General features: G+C 37.2%; 1 protein-coding gene across 1 annotated transcript in view; it reads left to right on the top strand.

The window, feature by feature from the left end:
* Positions 1–27,435, top strand: part of LOC124596265 (dynein axonemal heavy chain 7) — a 1,038,560-nt gene that overhangs the window by 813,296 nt on the left and 197,829 nt on the right. Inside the window, 1 exon segment of the mRNA XM_047135340.1 lies at positions 10,933–11,116. Coding sequence (XP_046991296.1) covers positions 10,933–11,116 — 184 coding nt within the window.

A 27,435-nucleotide genomic window follows, 5' to 3' on the forward strand; every position in this document is an offset into this window, starting at 1 on the left:
GGTGGGAACGATCCATATGTCACAGATTGTGAAGCAGTTATTGAAATGAAGGATGTCATGTTTGACAGCATGATCAGCAACAGAGTGGTCCACTTTTTTCTTGGCCACAATTTGTTGGTGGCCATTCATGCAGACAGACAGCGTCTTGGTTGTCATGCTCACATAGAATGCAGCACAGTGGTTGTAACTTAGCTTGTAGATAACATGACTGGTTTTTAACAGGTAGCTCTGCCTTTGAAGAGATAGGTGATGAATGTGACCGGACTGGAGTAGGTGGTGGTGGGAGGATGTATAGGACAGGACTTGTATCTAGGTCTATTACAGGGGTATGAGCCATGATTAAGGGGTTGGGAGCAGGGGTTGTGTAGGTATGGACGAGTATATTGTGTAGGTCTGGTGGATGGTGGAATACCATTGTGGGAGGGGTTGGAAGGATAGTGGACAGGGCATTTCTCAATTCAGGGCACAACAAAAGGTAGCCAAAACCCTGGCGGAGAATGTAATTCAGTTGCTCCGGTCCTGGGTGGTACTAAGTTATGAGGGGAATGCTCTGCTGTGGGCGGATAGTGGGACTTTGTGAGGTGGGGGAAGACTGGAAAGATAAGGTATGGGAGATTTGTTTTTGTACAAGGTTGGTAGGGTAATTACGGTTTGTGAAGGCTTCAGTGAGACCCTTGGTATATTCTGAGTGGGACTGCTTGTCGCTGCAGATGCGACGAGTAGGGATGGTTAGGCTGTATGGAAGGGACTTCTCGGTATGGAACAGGTGCCAGGTGTCGAAGTGGAGGTATTGCGTGTGGTTAGTAGGTTTGATATGGATGGAGGTACTGATGTAGCCATCTTTGAGGTCTATGTCAACATCTAGGAGGGTGGCATGTTGGGTTGAGTAGGAGCAGGTGAAGCAAATGGGGGTGAAGTTATTGACGTTCTGGAGGAATCAATAATGCGGTGTCCTCACCCTCGATCCAAATCACAAAGGTGTCATCAGTGAATCTGAACCAGGTGAGCGGTTTAGGATTCTCAGTGTTTAGGAAGGATTCCTCTAGATGGCCTGTGAATAGGTTGGCATAGGATGCTACCATGCAGGTGCCAATAGCCATACCCTAGATTTGTTTTTAGGTAATGCCTTCAGAGGAGAAATAATTGTGGGTGAGGACATAATTGGTCATGGCGAGTGGAAGGAGGTTGTTGGTTTGGAATCTGTCTGGCTTTGGGAAAGGTAATGTTCAATAGCGGCAAGGCCTGGGCATTAGGAATGTTAGTGTAAAGGGAGGTGGCATCAATACTGATGAACAGGACACTGTGTGGTAAAGGGACAGGAACGGTAGAGAGTCGGTGGAGGAAATGGTTGGTATCTTTTATATAGGAGGGTAGGTTCTGGATAAAAGGCTGAAGGTGTTGGTCTATATCAGCAGAGATTCTCTCAGTGGGGGTACGGTAACTGGCCCCAATGGGGCATCCTGGTTGGGCTAATGGACTTTAGGAAGCTTGTAGAAGGTGGGAGTGCGGGGAGTGGTAGGGGTAAGCAGAGAGGTGGATTCAGGGAAGATGTCATGGGATGGCCTGGAATGGGGTCACTGTGGTAAGGTCTGTAGGTGGATCTATCTGACAGCTGGTGGAGTCCTTCTGCCAGATAATCCTTCCAGTTGATAAAAACATTGGTGGAGCCTTTATCCACAGGTAGGATTATAAGATTGGAATCCGTTTTTAGATGGTGGACTGCAGTTCTTTCTGCAGATGAAAGATTAGTTTGCATATTGAGGGATTTGGGGAATGATGGAAAGGCAAGGTTCATGATTAAGACTACATCTTGTCATGCCCTGAAATGAGAAATGTCCTTCCCACTGTCCTTCCCACTCCTCCCACAGTGGTATCCCGCTGTCAACCGAACCTACACAATATGCTCGTCCATCCCTACACAACCCCTGCTCCTCACTCCTTACCTCATGGCTCATACCCCTGAAATAGACCTAGATGCCTGTCCTATACATCATCCCACCACCACCTTCTCCAGTCCATTCACAAACATCACCTATTCCATCAAAGGCAGGGCTACATGTGAAATCAGTCATGTGATCTACAAGCTATGTTACAACCATTGTGCTGCTTTCTATGAGAGCATGACAACCAACAAGCTGTCTGTCTGCATAAATGGCCGCCGACAAACTGTGGCCAAGAAATAAGTGGACCACCCTGTTGCTGAGCACGCTGGCAGAGGTGACATCCTTCATTTCAGTGACTGCTTCACTGTGTGTGCCTTATGGATCCTACCCACCAACACCAGCTTTTCTGAATTGTGCAGGTGGGAACTTTCTATGAAATATATCCTATGTTTCCGTAACCCTCCTGGCCTCAAACTTCATTAGGCATTGTCCTCTCCCATCCAGTCCTTCTCTGTTCCCATTCCAGCACAACACAGCCCTCATTCCTCTATTGCAGCTAGTCTTTTTTACTTCTCTCCTTTTCTGCTATCCCCCCCCCCCCCTCCCCCCTCCCCACCGGTCTGCTACCCTCCATAGCTACCCTACTCTCTTTCCACCTCATCCCTGTGTGCTCCCCAACATCACATCACTGTCGACCACCTCTCCTCTACCATCCCTTCCCCTTCCCACGCCAGCCTCCTCCTTACCCCCGCCCTGTCACCACTCCCATCATGCACTGGTGTTGCTGTTTGCATCATGTGTGTGTGAGTTGTGTTTGCATCAGTGTGTATATGTGTGTTTGTTGTCTAATTTTGATGAAGGCTTGAGTGGCTGAAAGCTATCTTTGTGACAGTCTTTTTGTTGTGCCTATCTGTGACTCAGCATCTTTGCTATATGATGTGTGGAAACTTCCCTTTTCACAATATTGTTACATTTTCTGAGTGCAATCTTGAAGCATGAAAGGTTTTATGTCAGTAGACTTAGTAATATTTCTCTTGGTCACCATTCTTGTTTCCTGAGGTGGCCCTGTTACTCAGTTCCACCTAACTGTGTTGCAGCAGCACTTTGTCTCCCTCTCCATGGATTGGTGCTAAATAGAGCATTGTCTTCTGAGCTATATGAATGAGGTAAATGACTAAACTTGCAACCTTGTCTAAGACTTTCAGGAATGTCATGTCTTAGTATATAATCTCACATGCAAGTGGATTGACAGATCTTTGTAAAACTGATGTAGCTTGTATAAAATCAATACAACAAGTATTCTCTACACAAGCCAGTTTGACAGTCTTTTTCTGTGGCATCCAATGTAGTCATGGCCTTCTCTTTTTCTCTTGTGTTCTAAAATACCTTCAAACCACAACAGCAAGGAACAAGTGACCCCACATAGCAAGTGGAGGCATTCACTCTGTAACTTGCCCTGTCTCACTGAGAACAATAGTTACAAGTTCTTGCAGGGTCCACTAGCTGTGAAAATGGTGATTATTACTCTTAAAATAAACACGCATACACCATTTCCAATTAATGCATTGGTAAAAGAAATTAATTGAGAATGAAGAGAGGTATACACATACTTCGCTGCTGGGATAACAGGCTCGCAGTTTCTAATTTGCTAATGCATGAATATTAATTATTACAGGTATGCCAATGTTATTTGTGCTTGGACATCAGACTTCTTAGTGAAATAATAACTGCAGGGTCTGAAAAATTTGCTATCAATAGTAGTGATCTGCATGAGTTGTAGAGAATGATTGATAATTATTTGTCGGAAAGCTGTTATTCTGGAAACCATACAAGTACTTATGGGGTTTACCAGCTGTGAAAATAGTGATTATTACCCCTAAAATTAATACCATGCACCATTTCCAATTAATAAAATTATTATTAACTATGCATTGCAAAATGCTTACATAAGCAATGGCCAAGGCAGGTAAGAATAGGCTAGCTGTAGCCAAACAAAAACAGAATGCATGAAAACATGTGATGAACAATTTACAAAAATTCAGAGTTAACATTCTGTTGATTTTATTACAAGTAATGGTTGCATAGGAAAGAAATTGATGTATCATTACAACTTTCTGTTCCATCTTGTAGATCTGATGTGTTCAAAACTGTCTCCTATCTTCACATATTGGAACAATATCCCCAATAATGGGAGTGGGACATGTAATTTTATAAAAGTGTCATGTCACACTTCAAGTTTTCTCTAGTTTGTTTACAGATGAACTGTGCTTAGATAAATGTAGACAGGTGATTTAAAAGTGATTTTGAGTAGACTGTAGTCTAATTAGTCATTCAAAGTGGACTTCTTTGTACTACTGATCAGTAGGACACTTGTAGGTCATATAGAGTGACATTACAAAGTTTCTGAATTCAATAATAAATTGCAAAGAATTTCTTTTATTGCAGTCTAATTTTTTTTTTTTTTACTGATAACTAGTTTCATCTTCACCTGAAGAGTTTCTACACTTGATGCTATGTTGATCTTCTATAATTACAACTTTTCTCATTAGCCATCCAAATAAATTATCTAAATATGTAGATTGTTTGTGTCTATAAAGGATTCATAGAAATATGCCAATGTAAAACTTTTTGGTGGAATATAAATAATGGTAGTAGTAAGGATAATAACTCACTGCATAGTTGAGATGTTAAACATTCAATAGAATGAAAATGCTGCTAAGTGCTCTAGTAAATCTTTCTGCAGAGCCAACATAATACACATATAACTAATGGCTATAATATAGCTGGCCATAACAGTGTCACTGCAGAAACGTATGTGTGTGTATGAGTACTTTATTATGTCTGAAAGGGGATTCATTTGTAAGATGATCAACATTTTTAGTTTTATTCCATCACCTTTTGGTAATGCATCCAGGACAGCATGATTTTTTCTACCAATAATTCAGCTGATAACCATGCAGCCATCTTCGGAGTGAGTTTTTGGTGGAATTAAAAGCCACTTAGCACAGTATTTGGAGTAAATGTACATGAGTCAGAGATATGACAATCAGCAGCGAGAGTGTCACTCACAGATAAAATTTTGTGTGTCTTAAGAATAAAACATAACAAGCACACAGTTAGCAATCCTACAGTGCTTTTGAATTATGTTGTTAATTATTAATATCGATGGCATATGTTGGAATGCAAGACAGCTGATCATCAAAACCATCATTCCTTTGAGAGTGTAGATGTATAATGAGGGATTTCCACTATTTGCAGAAAATCCACATCTCAGTTGAGCAAGTTGTATTTCCACAGCTCACATTATCACTGAATCCCAGTTCCATAACACAAGGAATGGCCAGTTAAAACACAGGATGTTTCAAGATGAACTAAGGATTTTCAGGCCTTTTGGCAATTATTACATTCACTTTACAATTACAAATAATACATCGAATGAAAGAGCAACTCAGACGTATTTGTTTGAATACCTCTGCATAAAGGGAAGAGTGTGAAATGGGCAAGAGTGACTAAAGGTGTTGAATGAGTGAGAGTCTCTTATGTGTAGCTCCAAGAAATCAGGCCAGAAGGGTAGTCATGAATTAGCTGTTCCAGGGAGAGACTTTCAAGGAGATGCTTACAACTATGTTCTTATTATTTGCAGTTTTTACAAGTTGTAAAGCCAACAGACCATGTTTAATGTGATAACTTTGCAAACAAAATGTTGCTGCATGACGATAAATATTTTCTGGATCTTGTTGTTTTCAGTGATGAATTCACATTCCAATTGCTTGGAAATATCAACACAAATAATGTGTGAATCTGCAGGTCAGCAAAACCCCATGATATGGTACAGTAGCGATAAGACTCCACTAAATTGAATGTTTTTCATGCCATATCATGGCAGGAAGTTTATGGGTCTTTCTTTTTCAGTGAAGCAGCTGTAACTGGTGTTTTTTATCTTGATACACTGGAACTATGGCTCTTTCCTCAACTGGCAGAAGCTGAACCACAGAACTTCATTTGGCAGCCAGATGGTGCACTGACTCACTGGCATAACTCAGTACATGATTGTTAAATGACATTGTGGGTGCCCATTGCATTGGCCGCAAGGGGACAGATGACAGAGCTTATTTTGCATGATCTCCATGTTTGCACATGATGTGACACCAGGCAATTTTTACTTTTGGGAGTTCACAAAGTCTCATGTATGTGTGCCTCTACTACCAGCTGATCTACCCTACTTTAGAAGCAGCATTGTTACAACAATTACTCCAGACACACTGATCAAGGTTTGTGAGGAAATCACTTATTGATTCAACATGTGATCAATGATGCTCACATTGAACACTTGTAAGAAAGCTGTTTGACTTCCTCTTGCATTTGATGCATTATTTGTAATATTAAGTTGAATGTATTTAATGCTACATTGCCTTAAAACCCATATATTCATTTTTAGGCACCCTGTACAGTGTCCAGCTATTGCAGATTTGTTGATTGTTGAAGGTGGGCATATCACTGGTGTTTGATGCACTATTCTTGTATAGTGCATATTTTTTGTCCTATCTATCCTTTACCATAGTGACAAGGCATTTCATAAATATTATCTTTCAAGAGAGAATTAGATGTACCTGACATAGTTTTGATTTGACCTTGCAAGAGTTGTTTCACTTGCATCGCAGAATAACAGGTAGTTTCCGTCATATTTCCTTGGAGTAGACTGAAGGAGTAATTTGGGTAAAACTGAACTGGCCCCCTCAAAATTACACCATAAGGCAAATTGTTAAGTTTGACCGCCTTACTACTCTGTTACAGTAAGAAACTTTTGTTTTTAAATAATCTGTGTTTAAATGAAAAAATAAGAATCTGCACTGCATGATGAGAGCTGTTTTAAGAAATGTTTTGAATTTTGATTCTACACTGAAGCTCTTATCACTAACATCTTTTACCAGTGAAACTGAAGACATCATCAAGGTGATATTGCTAAAGAAAAGCAAGGTGAGCACTAGCAAGACTTTGATCACCAAAAAGTAACTTATCCCTGACATCAATGTGTAGAGGAAGTACAACTTACTTAAGGAGACAATACATCACTAGACTGACTAGGACTTAAATGCCCATGTACAAAGAAAAGCTGCTTCACTTATGAACTCCAGTTCTCTACTCACCTTTGGTAGGTCGTGAAACTAACATTGGCATGCCCTGGTGTGAATATGATCTCTGCCCTTGTGATATACATATGGGGCAATCAAATGAAAATCGGACAGTTGGAAAGAAATAAACTGTTTATTATTTAAAAAGCAATCATCTTAATTGTTAATACATGTCTCCTACGGTGAGACAAGATGGTCAGTGCCTTCAGAGAAAAATGTTAGTCTTTGCCTATCGTAAAATGATCGTACCCACTTCTTCATCTGAAACAAGTGAGTGGCCACAGATGTCTTTCTTCAGGGCACCAAAAATAAGTAAATCACATGTGGAGAGATTGAGACTGTATAGAGGATGTGTGTTTCCCAGTGAAACTTGTGCAACATAGTCCAAAAAGCTTGACCCTCCACAGTATTGTGTCCAGTGGTTTCTAATTCTGTCAGACTCACCTTTAAGAAGGCTGTATGATTATCAGCTGAATTTTCAGAAGAAGAAATAATACTGTTCCTGATGCATACCTGAATGATGATGGAATATTCTTTCTTCCACGATAACTTAGGAAACACATTTTTCATCTTGTTTACATGCCTATCGATAACCCAGTTTATCATCTATTTGCTGAATGATACAGAATAAACTGTTCAGTGAACTATACTTCCCTTAAAAAAAACTAGAATTGTATTCTTTGAATGAATTTCCATGTATGTGGAGTAATAGTACATAAATGCAAAATGCAATTTGAATACTATCACCTTCCTAATCAGTATGTTTTCCTTCATTTTTTCTCCAAGTTATTTGTGCCAGACAAACTAAGGAGACTGTGTCATGTACAGATATCGCTGAAGACTAGATGGTATAAGCTAGTTTCCACAGTGGTTCACTGACAATAATGATGAAAAAACTTTCCAACTTGTGTTTGTTGAATCATTGTATTCTTTTGGAAGGTAACAAGGGTTCAGTGAAAAGGTAGTTATATAAAACATCAGTCTGTACTTATCTTTTTAATGGATTCACTCTCTGGAGGCTGAAATTCATTTATCAAAACTTTCAAATTGTTTGGGCCAGGTTGTGATTTTTAACTGACTGAAACCATAATTTTCTTTTACTATTGATGATTTACTCTGGCGTCTCTCTTGAATCCAAACATTGGCTTACTTTGTATTAGATAGTTATTCAAATCATAATCATATCTTTAATGCGTGGCATAACTTTACAAAACAGAGATGAAACTGAAGAGAATGGTGAAATAAACATTACTTAACACAGACTGTCCCAAGGACAAAACGTAGACTTTGGCACATGGAATCAACTTAAAACCTAATGATTTTCCAACAAGTTACATAGATTGGTTTGTGACATTGATTTTCCAAATTAGAGAAATAGATTTTCATTAACTATACAGTAGCATAAAAGAGTAGAAGTAATGAATTAATACAGTAAATGGCAGCACCGCAGCAGAAACCAAGATTTATACAAGTATTGACAGAAAGTGCTATCAAGATGTTTATTAACAGTGAGACTGGAATCAGTGGAGTCAATTTGAAACAGAGACAATTACCCTTTGGTTGTTACAATGGGTAGAGCAAGTAATTATTGACGAGGTCCAGGGCAGAATTATGGAGACAAAAATTATAGTTTAATTTGCCCAAAAGTATGGATTAGGTGATGGGACATCCTGCAGTATCAAATAATCATTAATTTAGTGATGAGGAAGTGTTGGGATTAAAAGTTTCAGGGGTTGACCAGGCAGTTGAAATGAACATTTGTTGCAATAGCTATGGAGAGATGAAGAAGCCTGCACCGTATAGACTTGCATCAAGGGCTGCATCAAACCACCCTTTGGACCGAGCGAGGTGGTGCAGTGGTTAGCTCGCTGGACTCGCATTTGGGAGGACGATGGCTCAATCCCGTGTCCGGCCATCCTGATTTAGGTTTCCTGTGATTTCTCTAAAGCTGGCTGCTGTGGCTGAGTGGTTCTAGGCACTTCAGTCTGGAACTGCACTGCTGCTACGGTCACAGGTTCGAATCCTGCCTTGGGCTTGGATTTGTGTGATGTCATTAGGTTTAAGTAGTCCTAAGACTAGGGGAGTGATGACCTCAGATGTTAAGTCCCATAGTGCTTAGAGCCATTTGAACCATTTCCCGAAATCGCTCCATGCAAATGCCGGTATGGTTCCTTTGAAAGGGCACGGCCGACTTCCTTCCCCGTCTTTTCCTAAGCTGATGAGACCGATGACCTTGCTGCTGGAATGGTCTGTGGAAATACACAGACCATTCCATGAATTACAATGACACAAAAATTTTGTCCCATACATCAAACTTTTGGAGCTCGATTATCAATGAATCTATGGAAATAAGATTGTCTGACAACGAGACTCCCATCAATCGAGATAACGGTTATTAGCTAAACTCTGCTTGGAATCCTGTTATAGAGAAACTTCATAGTCGACATAGTTATCTGCGTAAAGATGAAAATCGACCTGATATCGATACGCCAAGCTTTCACCGTGGAAGGCACGAGATGCAGCGCACAGAGTTGTCATGAACGCGCATGCTGAGCAGCGCATGCACAATGTCACCTCAGTATCGCTTTAAATAGCAGAGCTCAGCGCGTACTTGCCAGTACTACTACAGTGGCACTCACCTGAAGATGGGCAGAAGACTCTGTGCCGAAATATTGTGGCAGGACGATACTGATATCCGGCAGTTCTCCCGTGTTTTTACGGAACAATCAGTACGCTGGGAAAGCTTTAAACACAATGTGAGTGGTTTGAAATGAGAGTTCTCTGTTATGTAGCAGATTATTTGTTTCATAATCATAAGACTAATATTGGTGTTGCAAAGGATCTAAAATGAGAGCCAGTTTTAGGTAAAGTTAAAAACAAATAACATTTTATGAGAGTATATTCATTGTGTATTTAATGTGTTAAGGAAATTGTTTTCTACTACATTTCCCAGAGCAAACCGTCTGGAATAATGTTATAAAGGAATGTAAACAACATCAAGACAAAACAAGCATTTAGGATTAACCCTTGATAATGGTGGCAGAAAATTATGAGCTGTGTCTTATGTGTAGTAGGGATAACACCATCAGCTGTATTTACTGGTTTGATTTATATGCAACTGGCTTTAGCATTACAATACTCCTTTTCATGGCCCTCTATGACTCTGCATGATCATGTTGATACTGGGAATCACTATCATACTTTTTAGAGAAGGTCCAGAAACATCAGTGTCAAACTAAACTTCTTATAGTCTATGGTATATGCAGCATAGCACATCAACTCACAAGTGATAAGAAGATTTGTTGACCTTCTACAGAAATATGGCAGTGATTCCCACTATCAGTGTGATCAACCAGACTTGTAGAAGGGTCTGAAGACGATGTTTTATAACACCTAAACTGGTTGCATATGAATAAAACAGGTAAATACAATGAATGATGATATTCCTACTATGTACAATAACCAATAAAGGTTGTTGTCACAACATTCAGCAGAAAATGGATGAGTGGAAATTATGAGCCATTGTCACAATTTTTAAATATATTGTTAATGTATGTATATGATAACCGTGGATTTTTTTTAATATTATAATATATCAAACTATTTCAAAACATATCAATTCAAGAATATTCTCTTACATTAGTGTTACTAAATATGCCAAGTATCATAGTGTTTAAGTGCATTGCAATAATATTTTTAAACAATGGAAAATCCAGGATGTAATGTGACAGTACTATGAAAAGGATAGTTGCTACTCACCATATAGCAGAGATGCTGAGTCACAGATTGGCACAACAAAAGAACTGTGAGCTTTCGGCCAGCAAGGACAACACACACACACACACACACACACACACACACACACACAATAATAATAATACTTTTGTTATATATTTTTCTCTATATTTATTTTGCAGGGCATTCGAGTTGATTTTGTGGACAGCATTGATAAATGGAAAAGAGTATTTGATGACCCAGAGCCACATAATTGCCCATTGCCAAAACCTTGGAATGACAAATTGAGTAATTTCCAGAAAATGTTGATCTTCCGGTGCATTCGATCAGATAAAGTGGTGCCTGCTGTCCATAGATTCGTCCTTGGTATTTATGTTCGAATATTCAGCACATTTATTTTTTAATGTCAATGAACTATAGTAATTTTATAGGCTCTGTGTCTTTAAATTACATTTTGAATCACTGATTTATCGGTAAAGCACTGAACTCTGCTCCAGCAATATATATGGAAAGAACATTTGTAGGGTCTGGATAGCAGAGGGAGATATTGATAAATGGAAGCTTTGAGTCAAGATATGAATTAGATGTGTTTAAGTCAGCTGGGAAGAATATTATATTTATTTTTGTATATGTGTTCCATAAATTGTACAGTGGTCATCACAGAATGGGCGAGGGACGTTTCATTATTATTCTTCCAAAATTTACTCGTACAGTATGCATCAACATAATACTTGACTGGACAGCTATTGAATAGATTTCACCTACCACTGAGCCCTGCAAACCACTTTGAAATTCATACTGGAGGGTAGCTCCTCTTGTAAAAAGTACTGAGGTTCCCTTGCACGCTGTTTGCATATGCAGTATGGGAAGAATTACTGCTTAAATGTCTCTTTGCACAGTGTATTTATTCTAATGTACCTTTGTGATCCCTATGGGAATGATACTTTAGGGATTGTAACATATTGTTTGCTTAACACTAGCTCTTGAAACTTTGTATGTTGGTTATCTTCAGGTGTCTGTAAGATCAGGTTTCTCAGCATTTCTCTGACGTTATCCTGCTGGCCTTTGTTGCATACACTCAGTATTGAATGTTAGTACTGTTTCCCACACTTAAGTAATCTTCTATGATGGATTGCACAAGTGCTTTGTAAGCAATCTCCTTTGCAGCTGAGTTTCCCATGACCCTAATGATGAAAGAGGTCTGCAACTGACTAGCTGCACTTGAATTTGAAAATCCATCTTCTTCTTCTTATTTGCCATGTCCCATGTCCTTATGGGATTGGCATGTTGTGTCAATTTCGACAATGTTAGTGGTAGTTAGTGGCTCGCTTCCCTTCTTGGTACCACCACTTCCACCCTGGAACTAAATTTCTGTGCCTCATCAATCTGCATCTATAGTAAATCTCATGTTCAAGTGTGAGAATTTTTTCTAAATGTTTGCATAATGTGTAAATGTGTAGTATGTATGAGTATCTGAGGTGTGACATGAGTACTAGCCTGGTATTTACCTATTTGGGTATAGAAAACCACCTGAAAACCATATCCAGGCTGGGTGGCACACCAGGCCCCCACTGGCCAGGTTTCATCCAGGGCCTGCACATCTCCCTGTGTCCTGGAAGTGGCCACTTCACTTGCTTGGTAATCTGGGTTGGTGCATTGGAAAACCAATCTATCAGTTAAATAATACACTGTAGTGCTGAAGAAACTGTTATAGGCATGCTTATACAAATACAGAGATATGTAAACAGGCAGAATATGGTGCTACAATTGGCAATGCCCATAGAAGACAAGAAGAGTCTGGCACAGTTGTTAAATTTGTTACTGCTGCTACAATGGCAGATTATCAAGATTTAAGTGAGTTTGAATGTGTTGTTATAGACAGCACATGAACAATGGGACACAGCATTTTTGAGGTAGTAATGAAGTGGAGATTTTCCTGTACGACCATCTCATGAGTGTACCATGAATATTGTGAATCAGGTAAAATGTCAAATCTCCGACATGTTGTGGCTGGAAAAAGATCCTGCAAGAACAGGACCAATGACGACTGTAGGGAATCGTTCAACATGAGAGAAGTGCAACCATTCTGCAGATTGCTGCAGATTACAATGCTGGGCTGGGCTATCAACATATGTCAGCATGCAAACCATTCAACGAAACATCATTAATATGGGCTTTCGGAGCCAAAGGCCTACTCTTGTATCCTTGACGAATGCACAACACAAACCTTTACACCTTTCCTTGGTCCATCAACACCAACATTGAACTGTTGATGACTGGAAACATGTTGCCTGTTCGGACGAGTCTCATTTCAAATTGTATCAAGTGGATTTATGTCTACGAGTAGGGAGACAATCTCATGAATCCAATGACCCTGCATGTCAGCAGGGGACTGTTCCAGCTGGTGGAGGCTCTGTAATGGTGTGAGGCATGTGCAGTTGACACATACGGAAGCATCCTGTCTGATCACCTGCATCCATTCATGTCCATTGTGCATTCTGATGGATTTGGGCAATTCCATATAGACAATGCAACACTCCACACATCCAGAATTGCTACAGAGTGGCTCCATGAACAATCTTCTGAGTTTAAAAACTTCCGCTGGCCACCAAACTTCTCACACGTGAATATTATTAAGCATATCTGTGATGCCTTGCAACATGCTGTTCAGAAAAGATCTCCACCCCTTCGTACTCTTATGGATTTCTGGATAGCCTTGCAGGACATGGTGTCAGTTCCCTCCAGCACTACTTCAGACAATAATCAAGTCCATGCCATGTCAAGTTGTGGCGCTTCTGTGTGCACACGGGGGCCCTACACAATATTAGGAAGGTGTACCAGTTTTCTTGGCTCTTCGGTGTGTATGTACTAACTACAAAATGAGTACATGATAAAAAGTTATATACATAATATTTGTATTGATATACTAAAGGAAATTCTTTTGTAAAATATAAATGATGTAAGGAGTAAAATTAACAAGTAATCTTTAGACTGTTGTACACATAAAAATATTTGAGAAAATTGGTAGCTTTTGGAAAAATCCTTCTTCAAAGCTGTATTACACTACAGAGAAACTATCTGCTGACCTGCTACCTTTATTCCTTAAATTATTTGTTGTAAGTATTAACAACAAGTAATTATTGATACTTACATTATCACTTAAAAACATGAAATTATTTATGATAATAACCCAATTTGGAAACTTGCATTTAAAATTTTGTCAGCAGTTCAAAAAAATGTACTTGGTATTGTTCTGAATATAGATTCCCTGGTTATAAAGCATCTAAAGTATCTGTTCCTGTGCGCCATGACCGACCTCATTTGAACTCTTCTGTCAAGAGAGTTAATTTGGAGATGGAAAGGCTGCTTATGTCGGGTGCAGGGTCACACATTGGTGTGGTTCCTGTTGATTCTCTCAATAGGCGGGTTTACACTAGGCATGGCCTTCACCTCAACAGGAAGGGTAAGGGTAAATTGGCTGGGAAAACAGCAGGAAAGTTAAAGGGGGGAGGCACTGTCATGAGTGGTAAAATACCAGTGGTTATAGGGTTCAGAAAAAAACCCTTTTTTAGGGTAGGGAGGACAGAAAGAAACCAAATTTTAAGAGAGGTTAGAACTGAGACAAACCTTCAGTTTGAGAAAGAAATCAAAAAACATAATTCTAGCTTATTACATCAGCGTAAACAGCTATTGATTAAGAATTTTCAACAGTAAGCAGATATTTTAACTCCACCTAATTTTGACTCAGTCAATGTGAAATGTCAGCTATCTTTATTGCATCAAAATATTCGAGGACTGAGACATAAAATTAATGAATTAACTATCTGCATAGATGAATTAGAGTCTTCAAACCCAGCTGACATAATCTGCCTCTCTGAACATCATGTGACCACTGGTATAGAACTTTTAAGTGTTACAGGGTTTAGGTTAGCATCTCACTTTTGTAGATCAGAAATGGAGAAAGGTGGAGTTGCCACATTCATCAGAACCTGTCATAAATTTAACAACATAGACATTTGTAAATTTTGCCTAGAGCAGCATATGGAAGCATGTGCAACAGAAGTAGAATTTCACAAAAAATCCTTCATAAATTCATAATATTAAGTGTATATTGAGCACCTGCAGGTAACTTTAATCTGTTTGTAAACCACCTTGAAACTGTACTGGCCCATTTAACAACCAAAAACAAAGAAATAGTGGTTGCTGGTGATTTCAATGCAGATTTCCTTAAAGACTCTCCCAATAAGAACTTATTTGAGTTAGTAACACTATCATTCAACTTACTTCCCACTGTAAAGTTCCCCACTAGGGTAGCCAACTGCTCACAAACAGTCATTGAAAATATATTTATAGAAAAGTCCAATGAACAAAATTATATTCCAAAACCAATAGTCAGTGGCCTAAAATTATATTCCAAAACCAATAGTCAATGGCCTTTCAGATCATGACATGCAGTTCCTTCTGTTAAATGTTAATACTGAACAGGAAATAAAATCTGAGCTCAAGAGGGTAATCAATAATCCAAAAATTGATTATTTTAGGACACTCCTCAGAGACAGTCACAGGACTGATGTTTACAGTGCTCATGGCATGAATGAAACATATAAAACTTTAGCTAATAAAGTATTCAAACACTGTTTTCCCCAAAAACTTACCAAGGTTAGAGAAAAGCCTACAAAGAAGCCATGAATTACTCAAGGAGTATCTTGTAAAACAAAAAGAATACTGTATCTGTCAGTCCGAAACAGTTCCGATGTTGATGCTATAGCACATTACAAGAAATACTGTAAAATATTAAAGACTGTAATACGGACATCAAAGCAAATATATTACAAGGAAAAGGTAGTCATATCAGATAACAAAATAAAGACAGTATTTATTTATTTATTTATTTATTTATTTCTTACACCATGGATCCAACTGTGACAATTTCACATGGATGTAGTGTGTGTCAATTTTTACATTGTCAATGACAAGTACTTGTACACTATGTTTACAGGTAAAGAATATAAAGTTACTTAACCACTACAATGATCCATAACACAATATAATGGAATGAGAATCCTTAGACCTACAGATTACAGGTATAAAACAAAGTAAATTAAACCTGAAAAGGTCATATAACCCAGACTGTTAAATATAAGCAGTTAACACTAAAAGAGTTACATATGTGACAAGAATGTTCAGCTTAATGTTCAATTTATATGATAATACATCTTATTTTAAGGCCGTTTCTCACTGTGTTTCATAAACTCTTCCAAACTGTAAAATGACATGGCTAAAAGAAATTGCCTCAGAAGCTCTTTAAATGTAGATTTGTTGGCAATTTCACATTTGATTTCTGGAGGAAGAGCATTAAATATCTTTATACCAGAGGACTGTACACCCTTCTGCACAATCTTCAAATTTTTACCTTCAGTGTGGAAATCATGTTTCCTCCTTGTGTTATACTGATGGTATTCACTGTTACATTTGTATAAATCAGTGTTTTTACTTATGAACCACATAAGTGAGTATATATATTGAGAAGTAGTTGTAAGAATTCCCAGATTCCGGAATAGGCTTCTGCAGCTGCATCTAGGATCTACACCAGACATCACTCTTACAACACGCTTCTGAGCAATGAATATTTTCTTTGCAAGGGGTTGATTTCCCCAGAAAACAATTCCACATGCCATCAAAGAATGGAAGTAACCATAGTATGCAGCTTTTTTAATGCTTAAGTTTGCACTGACAGAGATGATTCGCATTGCAAAAACTGAAGAGCTGAGTCTCTTGTAAAGATCTAAAATGTGATGGGACCAGTTTACTCTACAGTCAATCTTCACGCCTAGAAACTTTGTTACTTCCACTCTTTCTATGACCTGTGTGGCATATTTAACAGTCATTTCTTCCTCAGTTTTGGCAGTTGGGGTGAACTGAATATAATTAGTCTTACTCAGGTTAAGTGAAAGACCATTTGCAGTAAACCATTTCATTAAATCTATAAGAATAGTATTAACAGACTCTTGAACATTTTCACATTTAAGACCATTAACCATTATGTTAGTATCATCTGCAAAGATGGTAAAATTGCACTGAATCATTGAAGAATAAGGTAAATCATTTATAAATAACGGGAACAGTAAAGGACCAAGAATAGAGCCCTGTGGAACTCCACAATTTATGTCTCTCCATTCCGATGAAATCATTCCACCACACAAATTGTCTGACTTATCTAAGACTACTTTCTGTTTCCTCTCTGTCAGGTATGACTGAAGCCAGTTATTTGCTACACCACTTATTCCTAGATGGTCTGCCTTCAGTAACAGTATTTGGTGGTTCACAGTGTCAAAGGCTTTACATAAATCACAAAATAACCCTGTTGTCACCATTTTCTCATTTAGAGATTCCAAAACCTTATCTATAAAAGCATATATTGCTTGTTCAGTTGACAGACCTTTCCGGAAACCAAACTGATGTTTGCTGAGAATATTGAATTTATGTAGGTGTTCTAAAATTCTATAATACATGAGCTTTTCTAGTACCTTTGAAAACACAGTCAGGAGAGATATTGGTCTGAAATTTTTAACATCAGTTTTCTCCCCTTTCTTAAAGAGAGGCTTCACGATAGCATACTTTAGTCTATCAGGAACAATTCCTTGCTGCAAAGAGGCATTGAAAATATGACACAGTATATTGCTTACAGAAGTACAACACTGCTTTAACAATTTGCTAGAAATATTGTCTACTCCACAGGAGTTCTTGGTTTTCATGGAGGCAATTGTTCTTTCAATTTCTGATACTGTAACAGGTCTAATATGCATTTGGATGATTTTGTTAGGGAAAGCATTTCGCAAAAAGGTCAGGGCATCATTCACAGAACCCTTGCAGCCTATTTGCTCAGACACTGACAGGAAGTGTTTATTAAAGATTTCAGCTATGATCTCAGGATTTTGCACAAGATTCCCTTCATGTTTGATTATGAGGTTTTCTACAGCTCTTTTTTTATTGTTCCCTGTCTCCTTGTTAACTATTTGCCAGACAGTCTTCATTTTATTATTGGAGTTATCAATTTCTTTTACATAATACAGTGCTTTTGATGTCTGAATAACTTTCTTTAGGATTTTACAATACATGTTATAATGGCTGATTAATTCTCTGTCCCTGGACCCTCTGGTTGCAACATAAAGTTCTCTCTTATATTTACATGACACTTGAATACCCTTTGTGATCCATGGCTTCTTTAAGGACGAGGAAATATTGTTCCTAACAAACTTTTTAGGAAAAGCTTCTTCAAAGTGGGATAGGAATTCATTTATGAATATGTTGAACTTTGTATCAACATCATCTACTCTGCGAACTGAATTCCAATCTTCATGCTGCAGCTTATGGTTAAAAAATTCCAGGGTCTCTTTGTTCATAAGTCTGATTGCCTTCCAGGATGGGACTGCTTTCTTGACAGGTCTGTAGTCATGTAGAGTGAGGAGCTGTCCATCATGGTCTGATATGCCATTTACTATTGCAGTGACAGTGAAGTTCTGGTATAAATTTACATCTAAAAATATATTGTCTATCAGAGATTGACAGTCAGGTGTGATTCTAGTAGGAAAGTCAACCACTGATGTAAGATTGTAGGAACTCAGCAAATTCTGGAGCTCTACTTTGTTGTTGCATTCCATTGTGAAGTTGACATTAAAGTCCCCAAGTAAGATAATGTCATTATTTTTAGAAAATAAGGTTGATAGTAACAATTCTAACTGAACCATAAAGACTGTGAAATTGGTTCCTGGTGCCCTGTACACTGTAACTACTATTAATTTGGAACTGTTTAATGTCACTTCTATTGCACACACTTCAAACTGTTGGTCACTGCAATATTTCCTTACATCTACAGATCTAAAAGTTAAATCATTCTTAATGAAAATTACTACTCCACCTTTTCTCATGCTATCTCTACAGTAGTAGGTGGCAAGGCTATAACTGTCTATATGTAACATTTCAATTCCTTCTGTAATATGGTGTTCTGAGAAACATAAGATCTGAGCACTGTTCATAAAGTTTTTGTTATTTATGTTAACTTCTAATTGATCTAGTTTGCTTCTTATTCCCCTTATGTTTTGATGAAAAATGGAGAAGTTGTTTGGATTATTACCTATTTTGGTGGTTTCTTCTTTCTATAGTGAAGGAGGAGACTGGTAGAAACAGACATGAAGAGGAAAAAATAGCATTAAGAGTAAATGATACATTGGTGACAGATGTGTATATTGTTGCAGAACTTTTTAACAAACATTTTATAATTGTTACTGAAAAGATGAGGTTGTCAGGTTCGGTAGATGCTGCTCAGACCAGACATTTCAAGTAACTTCCACAATATGAATTTGACCCTCACTACCCCAGCAGAAATAATGTCCATCATATAATCTTTAAAATCAAAAACATCTAGTGGGTATGATGAAATATCAAAAAAGTTAATTAAAGAATGTGATTCTGAGCTAAGTAACATATTAAGCCATCTGTGTAACCAGTCATTTATCAGTGGAATATTTCCTGAATGGTTGAAATATGCTGAAGTTAAGCCAGTGTTTAAGAAGGGAGATAAAAAAATAGCATCATATTTGTGTCCAATTTCACTGTTGCCAGCATTCTCAGAAATTTTAGAAAAAAGAATGTACAATTGGCTTTATAACCACCCTATCTCAAATAACATACTGTCAAAGTCGCAGTTCGGATTTCTAAAGGGTTCTGATATTGAGAAGGCTATCTACACTTACAGTGAAGATGTGCTTAATTCATTAGACAAAAAATTGCAGGCAACTGGTATATTCTGTGATCTGTCAAAGGCATTTGACTGTGTAAATCACAATATCCTTTTAAATAAATTAGAATATTATAGTCCAACAGGAAATGCTGCAAAATGGTTCAAATCTTATATCTCTGGCAGGAAACAAAGGGTGTTATTAGGAAAGAGACATGTATCAAGCTATCAGGCATCATCCAACTGGGAACTAATTACATGTGGGGTCCCACAAGGTTCCATTTTGGGGCCCTTACTTTTTCCTGATTGTATCAGTGACCTTTCATCAGTAACATTACCAGATGCCAAGTTTGTTTTGTTTGCCAATGATACAAACATTGCAATAAATAGCAAATCAAGTGTAGTCTTAGAAAGATCAGCTAATAAAATATTTGTGGACATTAATCACTGGTCCTAGCCAATTCTTTGTCACTAAACTTTGAAAACACACACTACATGCAGTTCAGAACTTTAAGGGGTGTCCCACGAGTATATGCCTAACATACGATGACAAGCAGATAAAGAAAAGGACAGTGTTAAATTCTTGGGATTACAGCTTGGCAATAAATTCAGCTGGGAGGAGCACACCACAGAACTGCTGAAGCATCGAAACAAATCTCTATTTGCAATTCGAATTCTGTCAGACACAGAGGATATAAAAATGAAGAAGCTGGCATACTATGCTTACTTTCATTCCATAATGTCATATGGGATTATTTTTTGGGGTAATTCATCAAGCCAAGCTAAGTTTTCCGGGCACAAAAATGTGCAGTAAGAGTTATATGTGGTGTGAACTCAAGAATACCCTGCAGAAGCCTGTTTAGGGAACTAGAGATACTAACTACTGCTTCCCAATATATTTATTCCTTAATGAAATTTGTCATTAAAAATATATTGCTTTTTCAAACCAACAGCTCAGTTCATGGAATCAATACTAGAAATAAGAATAATCTTCACAAGGATTTAAAGTCACTTAGTCTTGTACAAAAAGGTGTGCATTATTCAGGAACACACATTTTCAATAACTTGCCAGCGGCCATAAAAAGCTTAACAACCAATTAAATTGAGTTTAAGAGAAGCCTAAAGAATTTATTGTTGGCCAACTCCTTCTACTCCATTGATGAATTTCTCAGTAAAACCAACTGATTTGTGTGTGTGTATATAAGTACAATACAGCTTCTGCACAATTTCAGTGCAGTAATGTGTAGTGTGTGTGTGTGTGTGTGTGTGTGTGTGTGTGTGTGTGTGTAAGTGCAATCTAACTTCTGCACCATTTCAGTGCAGTAATGTTTTCATTGTAAATAAGTATTATAGTAGTTGTATTACACGTTTATTACTGTATAAATAAATAAAAAAAACTTTTTTATTTTAAATTCAGTGCATTAGTATTTGTAAAATGACTCTTTCATATAGTGTTCATTAAAAAATGATGATCATTCCACTTGGGACCAGTGGAATAGTACATTAGCTTATTTGTTTTAGTTGTAAATATTTGTCATGTATTGTTGTTTTTCTGACATGTTCTACATCCTGGAGGACCTCCTCACTATGGATCAATTGGAATGAAATTAAATCTAATCTAATCTAAATCATGGGAAATGGGTAGAAAATTTTTAACATCAGTGATTGCAAAATGTACTTAGATCAATTATGGTTCTGTAATTCCTAGTGACTGCCATTTTCATTGTATTGTATTGTATTTTTATTGATCCAGGCAATCACAGTATTGTACAGCTGTACATATGATATTGGATAGGTCAAGAGAGCTATTTACAAGTAATTGTTACAAATTCATTTTTACATTATTTTGTAGCAAGGAAATTATCTATCTTAAACAAAGCAGTTAATACAAATTTTTACAAATTGATGTTTACATTATTTTGTAGCAAGGAAATTATCTATCTTAAACAAAGCAGTTAATACAAATCATAGAACTGTAAGGTTGTACATATGATATTGGACAGGTCAAGGGAACATATTTACAAGTAATATTTACTAAATTGATTTTACATTATCTTGCAATGAGGAAGTTAGCTATCTTTAACAAAACAGTTAATACAAATGTTGTATGGTAAAATACAAACAGCCAATACTAATGTAATAGTAAAGTAGTCCAGTGTATTTCATAGACATGCACAGTATATAATAATCCAGTATATTTCATAGACATGCACAGTATATAATTTTCAGACCTAATTGAACATTTCTCATATTGTTTACATTTTTGACCCCTTTCAAAAAAATGATCAACTGCATAAAAACAATAGTCCAAGAGATATTTTTTTAACTTATGTGAGAAGGCTCTTGGGTTCTTTGTTGCTTTGATTTCATTGGGTAAATTATTATACATTTGTATCCCAACATTTAAAACACTTTTTTGGTAGCAGGTAGTTCTGGGCTGAATCATGTGTAGGTCAGATTGCTGCCTTGTTGCATAGTTATGAATATCTCCATTGAATTTTAGTGTGCAGTCATTGTTTAACAGGTATGACTTGACAAATGAGACGATATTATAAATGTAAGCAGAGGGCAGTGTCATAATGCCATTTGTTTTGAAATGTTGTCTGCATGATTTGTTATGTCTTAGATTACATATTATACGTATTGCCTGTTTTTGCATTTTGAAAATATATATACCTCCAGGTGAGTTCCCCCAAAACATGATTCCATACTGTAATGTAGAATGGAAGTAAACATAATATACATGTATGAGAACAGATTTTGTGACTGATTTTTTGAGTATTCTTAAAATGTAACACACAATTGAGAGCTTTTTTGTTGGCAAATGTGAACATTGCATTGCTTTGCTTGAGAGTTGAGTTCTGTAGGGAGATGGGAAACCAGATATGAATGGAAACATGCACTTAGAAGCACTGGAAAGTATTCCCAACTGCATAAATAGTTTTCAGCAATGTATTCTTGGACTTACTCTACAAATGATTCTTATCACTCATTTCTGAGTGACACAATTTTTTGGAGTGCTCCTACAAATATTACCATAGCACATAATGTAATTTTCATAACCAAAATATGCAGCCTTTGTGATTTTCTGGTCACCACTATGAGAAGCTACTTTTGAGGAAAAAGTAGTCTAATTGAATCTTTTCACATTTTTATGTAGGTGGAAGTCCCTATTTAGTTCCAAGATGCAACTGCTCATTACTGTATGCCATTTGTAAATCTCTTTGGATCTTTGTAGCTAAAGTAAAACTAAGTAATGTTAGTCTTGCTTAGTTTGTGTGGGAGGAAATTGATAGTAAATTAGCTGCAGACCATGGAAACTAGGTTGTTAGTGTCCTTAGCTAGCGTATTTTCAGTCACTAAACTGGTGTCTTTGTCAAACATTGTTAATTTGCACATGCTATTCACAGCTGCTTGCCTGTTGTTGGCATAAACGAGAAACAAAAGGGGGCTCAAAATAGAACTTTGTACTTCATTTTGGACAGCTCCAAAATCTGATGTGAGAGTTTCTCCTGATTTGCAGTCCACCCCTTTCAAGTTAGCTTTCTAGCAATGAGGTGGAATTTCACCAACTACGCTAACAAGTCACTGATGCCATAGTACTGAGAGTTCTCTAACAGAAGATCAGATAGTATAACCAAAGATTGTAATCTAATCTCAGAATATACTCACTAGCAGACAATTCTTGTTTAGGTATTCGCAAATGTAGGTTTGTTGCCCAGTTGATACATTCTTATTTACCATTAAAAATAGGCAAATTGTTTTACTTTCTTTGCATTAAACATTTTCAAATACTTATGAAAATTCAGATAGAGGTGAAATTATCATGTAGTTGTTCACATTTCTGACTCCACCTTTTTCAGAAGAGATTTCACATCGGCACATTTCATTACATTAAAAGTAATGAAAACTTGTTGACATCCTTTGCCTCAACTAGAGTTGATCTACATTCTGTCTGTTCAGTGACATTTAGGAAACATTTATTAAATATCCCTTCAAATTCCCGTTTACCTATAAGCCCTTAACATAAAATCCCAAGCTAACTCAGTTTTGTTACTTTGATAGAAACTTAAAATCGTGAGTATACTCAGGCAACTTAAGAAGAGATGTTTGAAAGAATAAACCTTACTTATGTCCTTTTCAGTGCTTATAGTTAAGTGTTCAGCTGCAAGTCTGACTGTTCTGTTTCAGTTGAAATTGAGGTGTTCGCCACTCGATATCATCTTTACTGTGTGAAGCTATGGGTACTCACCAAAAAGATACATGGTTTCAGCCTCTGTCCTGTATTGTTGTTTAGGCAGTACTTCTGAAAAATTGTGGATATAGTGATCCTGAGTTTGCTATTTAATTTAGCAGCTTATAAAGTGAAGAAGAATGTGATGTTACTTCATTAAAGAGTAAAAGTGATGACAGTTCATCAGTTGACTCAGAGCTGCTCACCAATGGTAGGAGATAATTATGTCCACTGTCTTATAATGATCATGGCTTCTTTCCCTACTCGTATGGTGAACATTCATTCAGTACATTCATTACGAAAAAATATTTTCAAATAGAGATGCAGTTTCATTACTAGATGTGTTGAAGCTAGAGTTGACATCTGTTCACAAGAAACCACTGTGAAATCATAGTTGAACTTTACTTCTACACAGAAACTATAAATGATTAAGTTTCAGGATATTTTAGTCAAAGTGCAGCACATGAGTATGCTTGGAATTTTATTACTGATGGTCTTCAAAAATTTATAACATCATTATTTTGAGCTTGAAAAGCTATTCTTATCTGTCTGTATGTACTATCATTCATTATAGGATGTGTCTCATTAATAAAAAATACTCTTTCTTGGAATGTAATTAGAAAAAGAATCAATGTTAAGGGGTTAGTTTCATTATTATTAAGCTATACCAAGCTTACTTCTTATTGTATTTCACCTATGTTTAATTCTTTTACACTTGAATTATCAATTTTTCCAAGTAAATTTTTAGTTCAATCACCCAGTTTAAATTTTTATGATTATAGACAGATTTTTTTATTTTTTTATTTGGGTGACAGATTTTTTTTTAACTTTGAAGTCCTCAGTTCAGTACATAAATCTTCCATCCCTTTTATGATGTTTTACTCCTTATAATGATCATGGCTTCTTTCCCTACTCGTATGGTGAACATTCATTCAGTACATTCATTATGAAAAAATATTTTCAAATAGAGATGCAGTTTCATTACTAGATGTGTTGAAGCTAGAGTTGACATCAGATTACAAATAAGCAGGCAACTATCTCCTCATTGAAAACACTGTTAAAATATTTAACTGTACAAAAAAATAATTTAGCTACTTGTTCTGATGCATTGCCGCTGGAGATAAGCAAGGCTTTATTTTCTTGAATGTCTGTTCTTAAGTTGCCAGAGTATACTCAGGCTTTTAAGTTTCTGTCAAAATAATAAAAATGAGATAACTTGGGATTTTATGTTAAGGGCTTACAGGCTAGCAGGAATTTGCAAGGATATTTAATGTGTATTTCCTAAATATCACTGAACTGATAGACTGTAAATCAATTCTAGGTGAGCCAAAGGATGTTAATAAGTTCTCATTACTTTTAATGTAATGAGATATGCCTAGCACATAGTGGGTTGTGACTTTAAACATACCTCCCTCTTCAAGAGAAAGGTCAATACAAACTTGCCTGACATCACAATTTTATAATCAAGTTTTTATCTCTGTACTTGTCACTAATTAATGAGCTAGAATTGACAGTGATTATAGTAAGGAAGTCTACTTTCTGAATTAAGTGGAACTGGCCACAAAAATTGTTCAAGACAAAATTTTTAGTCAGAGCCAAGTAAAATTCTATCTTAATATTAGCAATAGCCATAATATCCTTCACTGTTCCTGTTAGTTTCCACCACAGAAGTTTACATTGAATGGTGAAACATTTGAAATTAATAGAGGGAGTATCTGCTGCTTAGCTGACTGGTAACATGCTTGCCTACGATGCAGTGGGTTCGGGTTCGATTCACAGGCGGGTTGGAGATTTTTCTCCACCCGTAGACTGGGTGTTGTTTTGTGCTCATCATTAGCTCATCATCACCAATGTGTAAGTCACCCAATGTGGCCTCATCTGAAATAAGACTTGCACCCAGTGGCCAAATTTCCCTGGACAGGGCCTCCTGGCCAACAATGCCACATGATCATTTTATTTCAATAGAGAGAATTGCATATTTAGATGACAAGATGGTGCACTGCTGTGCATTCATGCCACCTCCCCATCTATTCTAGCACAAGATCACATCTATACCAGATGATGCATCACCTGGCAGAAATTACATTGTGAGCTGTAGGCCTCCTAGGGCAAGAGTTTTCTCTGCCACATGCCTCGTTACCACAGCACCTGAGTTTTACCCGAAAAGCATGCTATAGGAAATGCTCCCAATCCTTGGCACATCCAATGCTGACACCGAGCTCTCTATATAACCAGTGTAGTGATTACATGTTTCTTACATGTTTGAATCTTAACTGCTTGCTGTAGTGCTTCAAGACAGATGCATGAGCTGTGAGGACACCAGAGGCGTGTCAGTTCTGCGTGCCTATAAGAAGACAATATTGCAGGCACCCCTTGACAACTATGGAGAACTAGTTGGCATAGGACTGACACAATTTTTTAAGGCATGAATTATTCAGTACTTCACCACTGTAGCCTTTCTAATTGTGGAGTATCTGCATCACAAAGCCCGTAACATTACAGCGAGTGCAGTTGAATTAACCATTTAGTGATCTAGGTAACCTGCTGCAGTACTATGTGTGTGGCTGGTAGAGGAGTATCAGCCTCATGGAGTTCATTATGATACAGTGAGTGCAGTACGATCCATCCCTCCATGTACTAGTAACCCCTACTGTGGCATCATGCATCCAGCCATTAGAGACAAAATCTGAATGTTGTTAGATAGATTGCATATGTCCATAACTCATTATTGTGCCATGCAATTGCTTTTGCTAGTCACTACATGCTCAATTCATAAATTGTACATGTTTTTGCCTTGTTCATTTTTGTTAGATTAGATACGCTCATGTTGCCTGTGTAAATCCAGTTATCATTGTGTTGCACAGTTCTTGAATTCCTTTGTTAAATTATTCAAATTTTCTGTTCTCTAACAATAGTACTGATGTCCTTTCAGTTGTCTAAACAGAAATGTTAACTGACATTTCAGATGGACATTAGGCACTCATGACATGTTCTGGTGTACCAACTATTCTGATATTCCTTTGTTCATAGACATTTTTATAGGTTTCTGCAACTGGTTGTGCCTTGTTAATGTTCCAATAAAGGAATTGTTCAAATCCAGATGCTCTTTCATCACACAGTTCCTTGATTTAATGTTACCTTTTACCCTGCTCACCCAGTAATACTAGTGTATCTGCATGTCATGTTCAGTGAGGAACAAATTCCCATTGGAGAATCTATAAGATGTTTAGAGCTTTGAATCAGTACATGGTTTTAAAACACACACACACACACACACACACACACACACACACACACACACACACACACACACCAACATACATATTATGTCTGCTGTATTAAGTTGCTAATATAACTGTCACAAGAAGGTAATAAATGTGATTGTAGTAATAATATGTTATTTTGGTGAGCTAGGTGTTCAGATGTGAGTCACTGGCTCATGGTCCAACACACATTGGTTATTTATTATCATGTGATATAGATGAACAATTAAAACTCATGATGTGGATATGTTTTTCAAGAATTTAAACGATTAAGGCTGGTTTTCCTTGCTCTCTAATCCTTGATTCTTGCCCATCTCTCCTCATGGTCTCCTTGGGCAGAAGTGATATACACCAAGATAAAACCATTATTCAAGTGGGATCAGCACAAGATATCTCTCTTCTGCTAGTCGTCTCTAAAGATGTTTCAAAAACTCAACTAAAGCTAAGCAAA

Source organism: Schistocerca americana, chromosome 2 (assembly GCF_021461395.2).
Source record: "Schistocerca americana isolate TAMUIC-IGC-003095 chromosome 2, iqSchAmer2.1, whole genome shotgun sequence".
In the NCBI taxonomy this organism is placed as follows: Eukaryota; Metazoa; Arthropoda; class Insecta; order Orthoptera; family Acrididae; genus Schistocerca; species Schistocerca americana.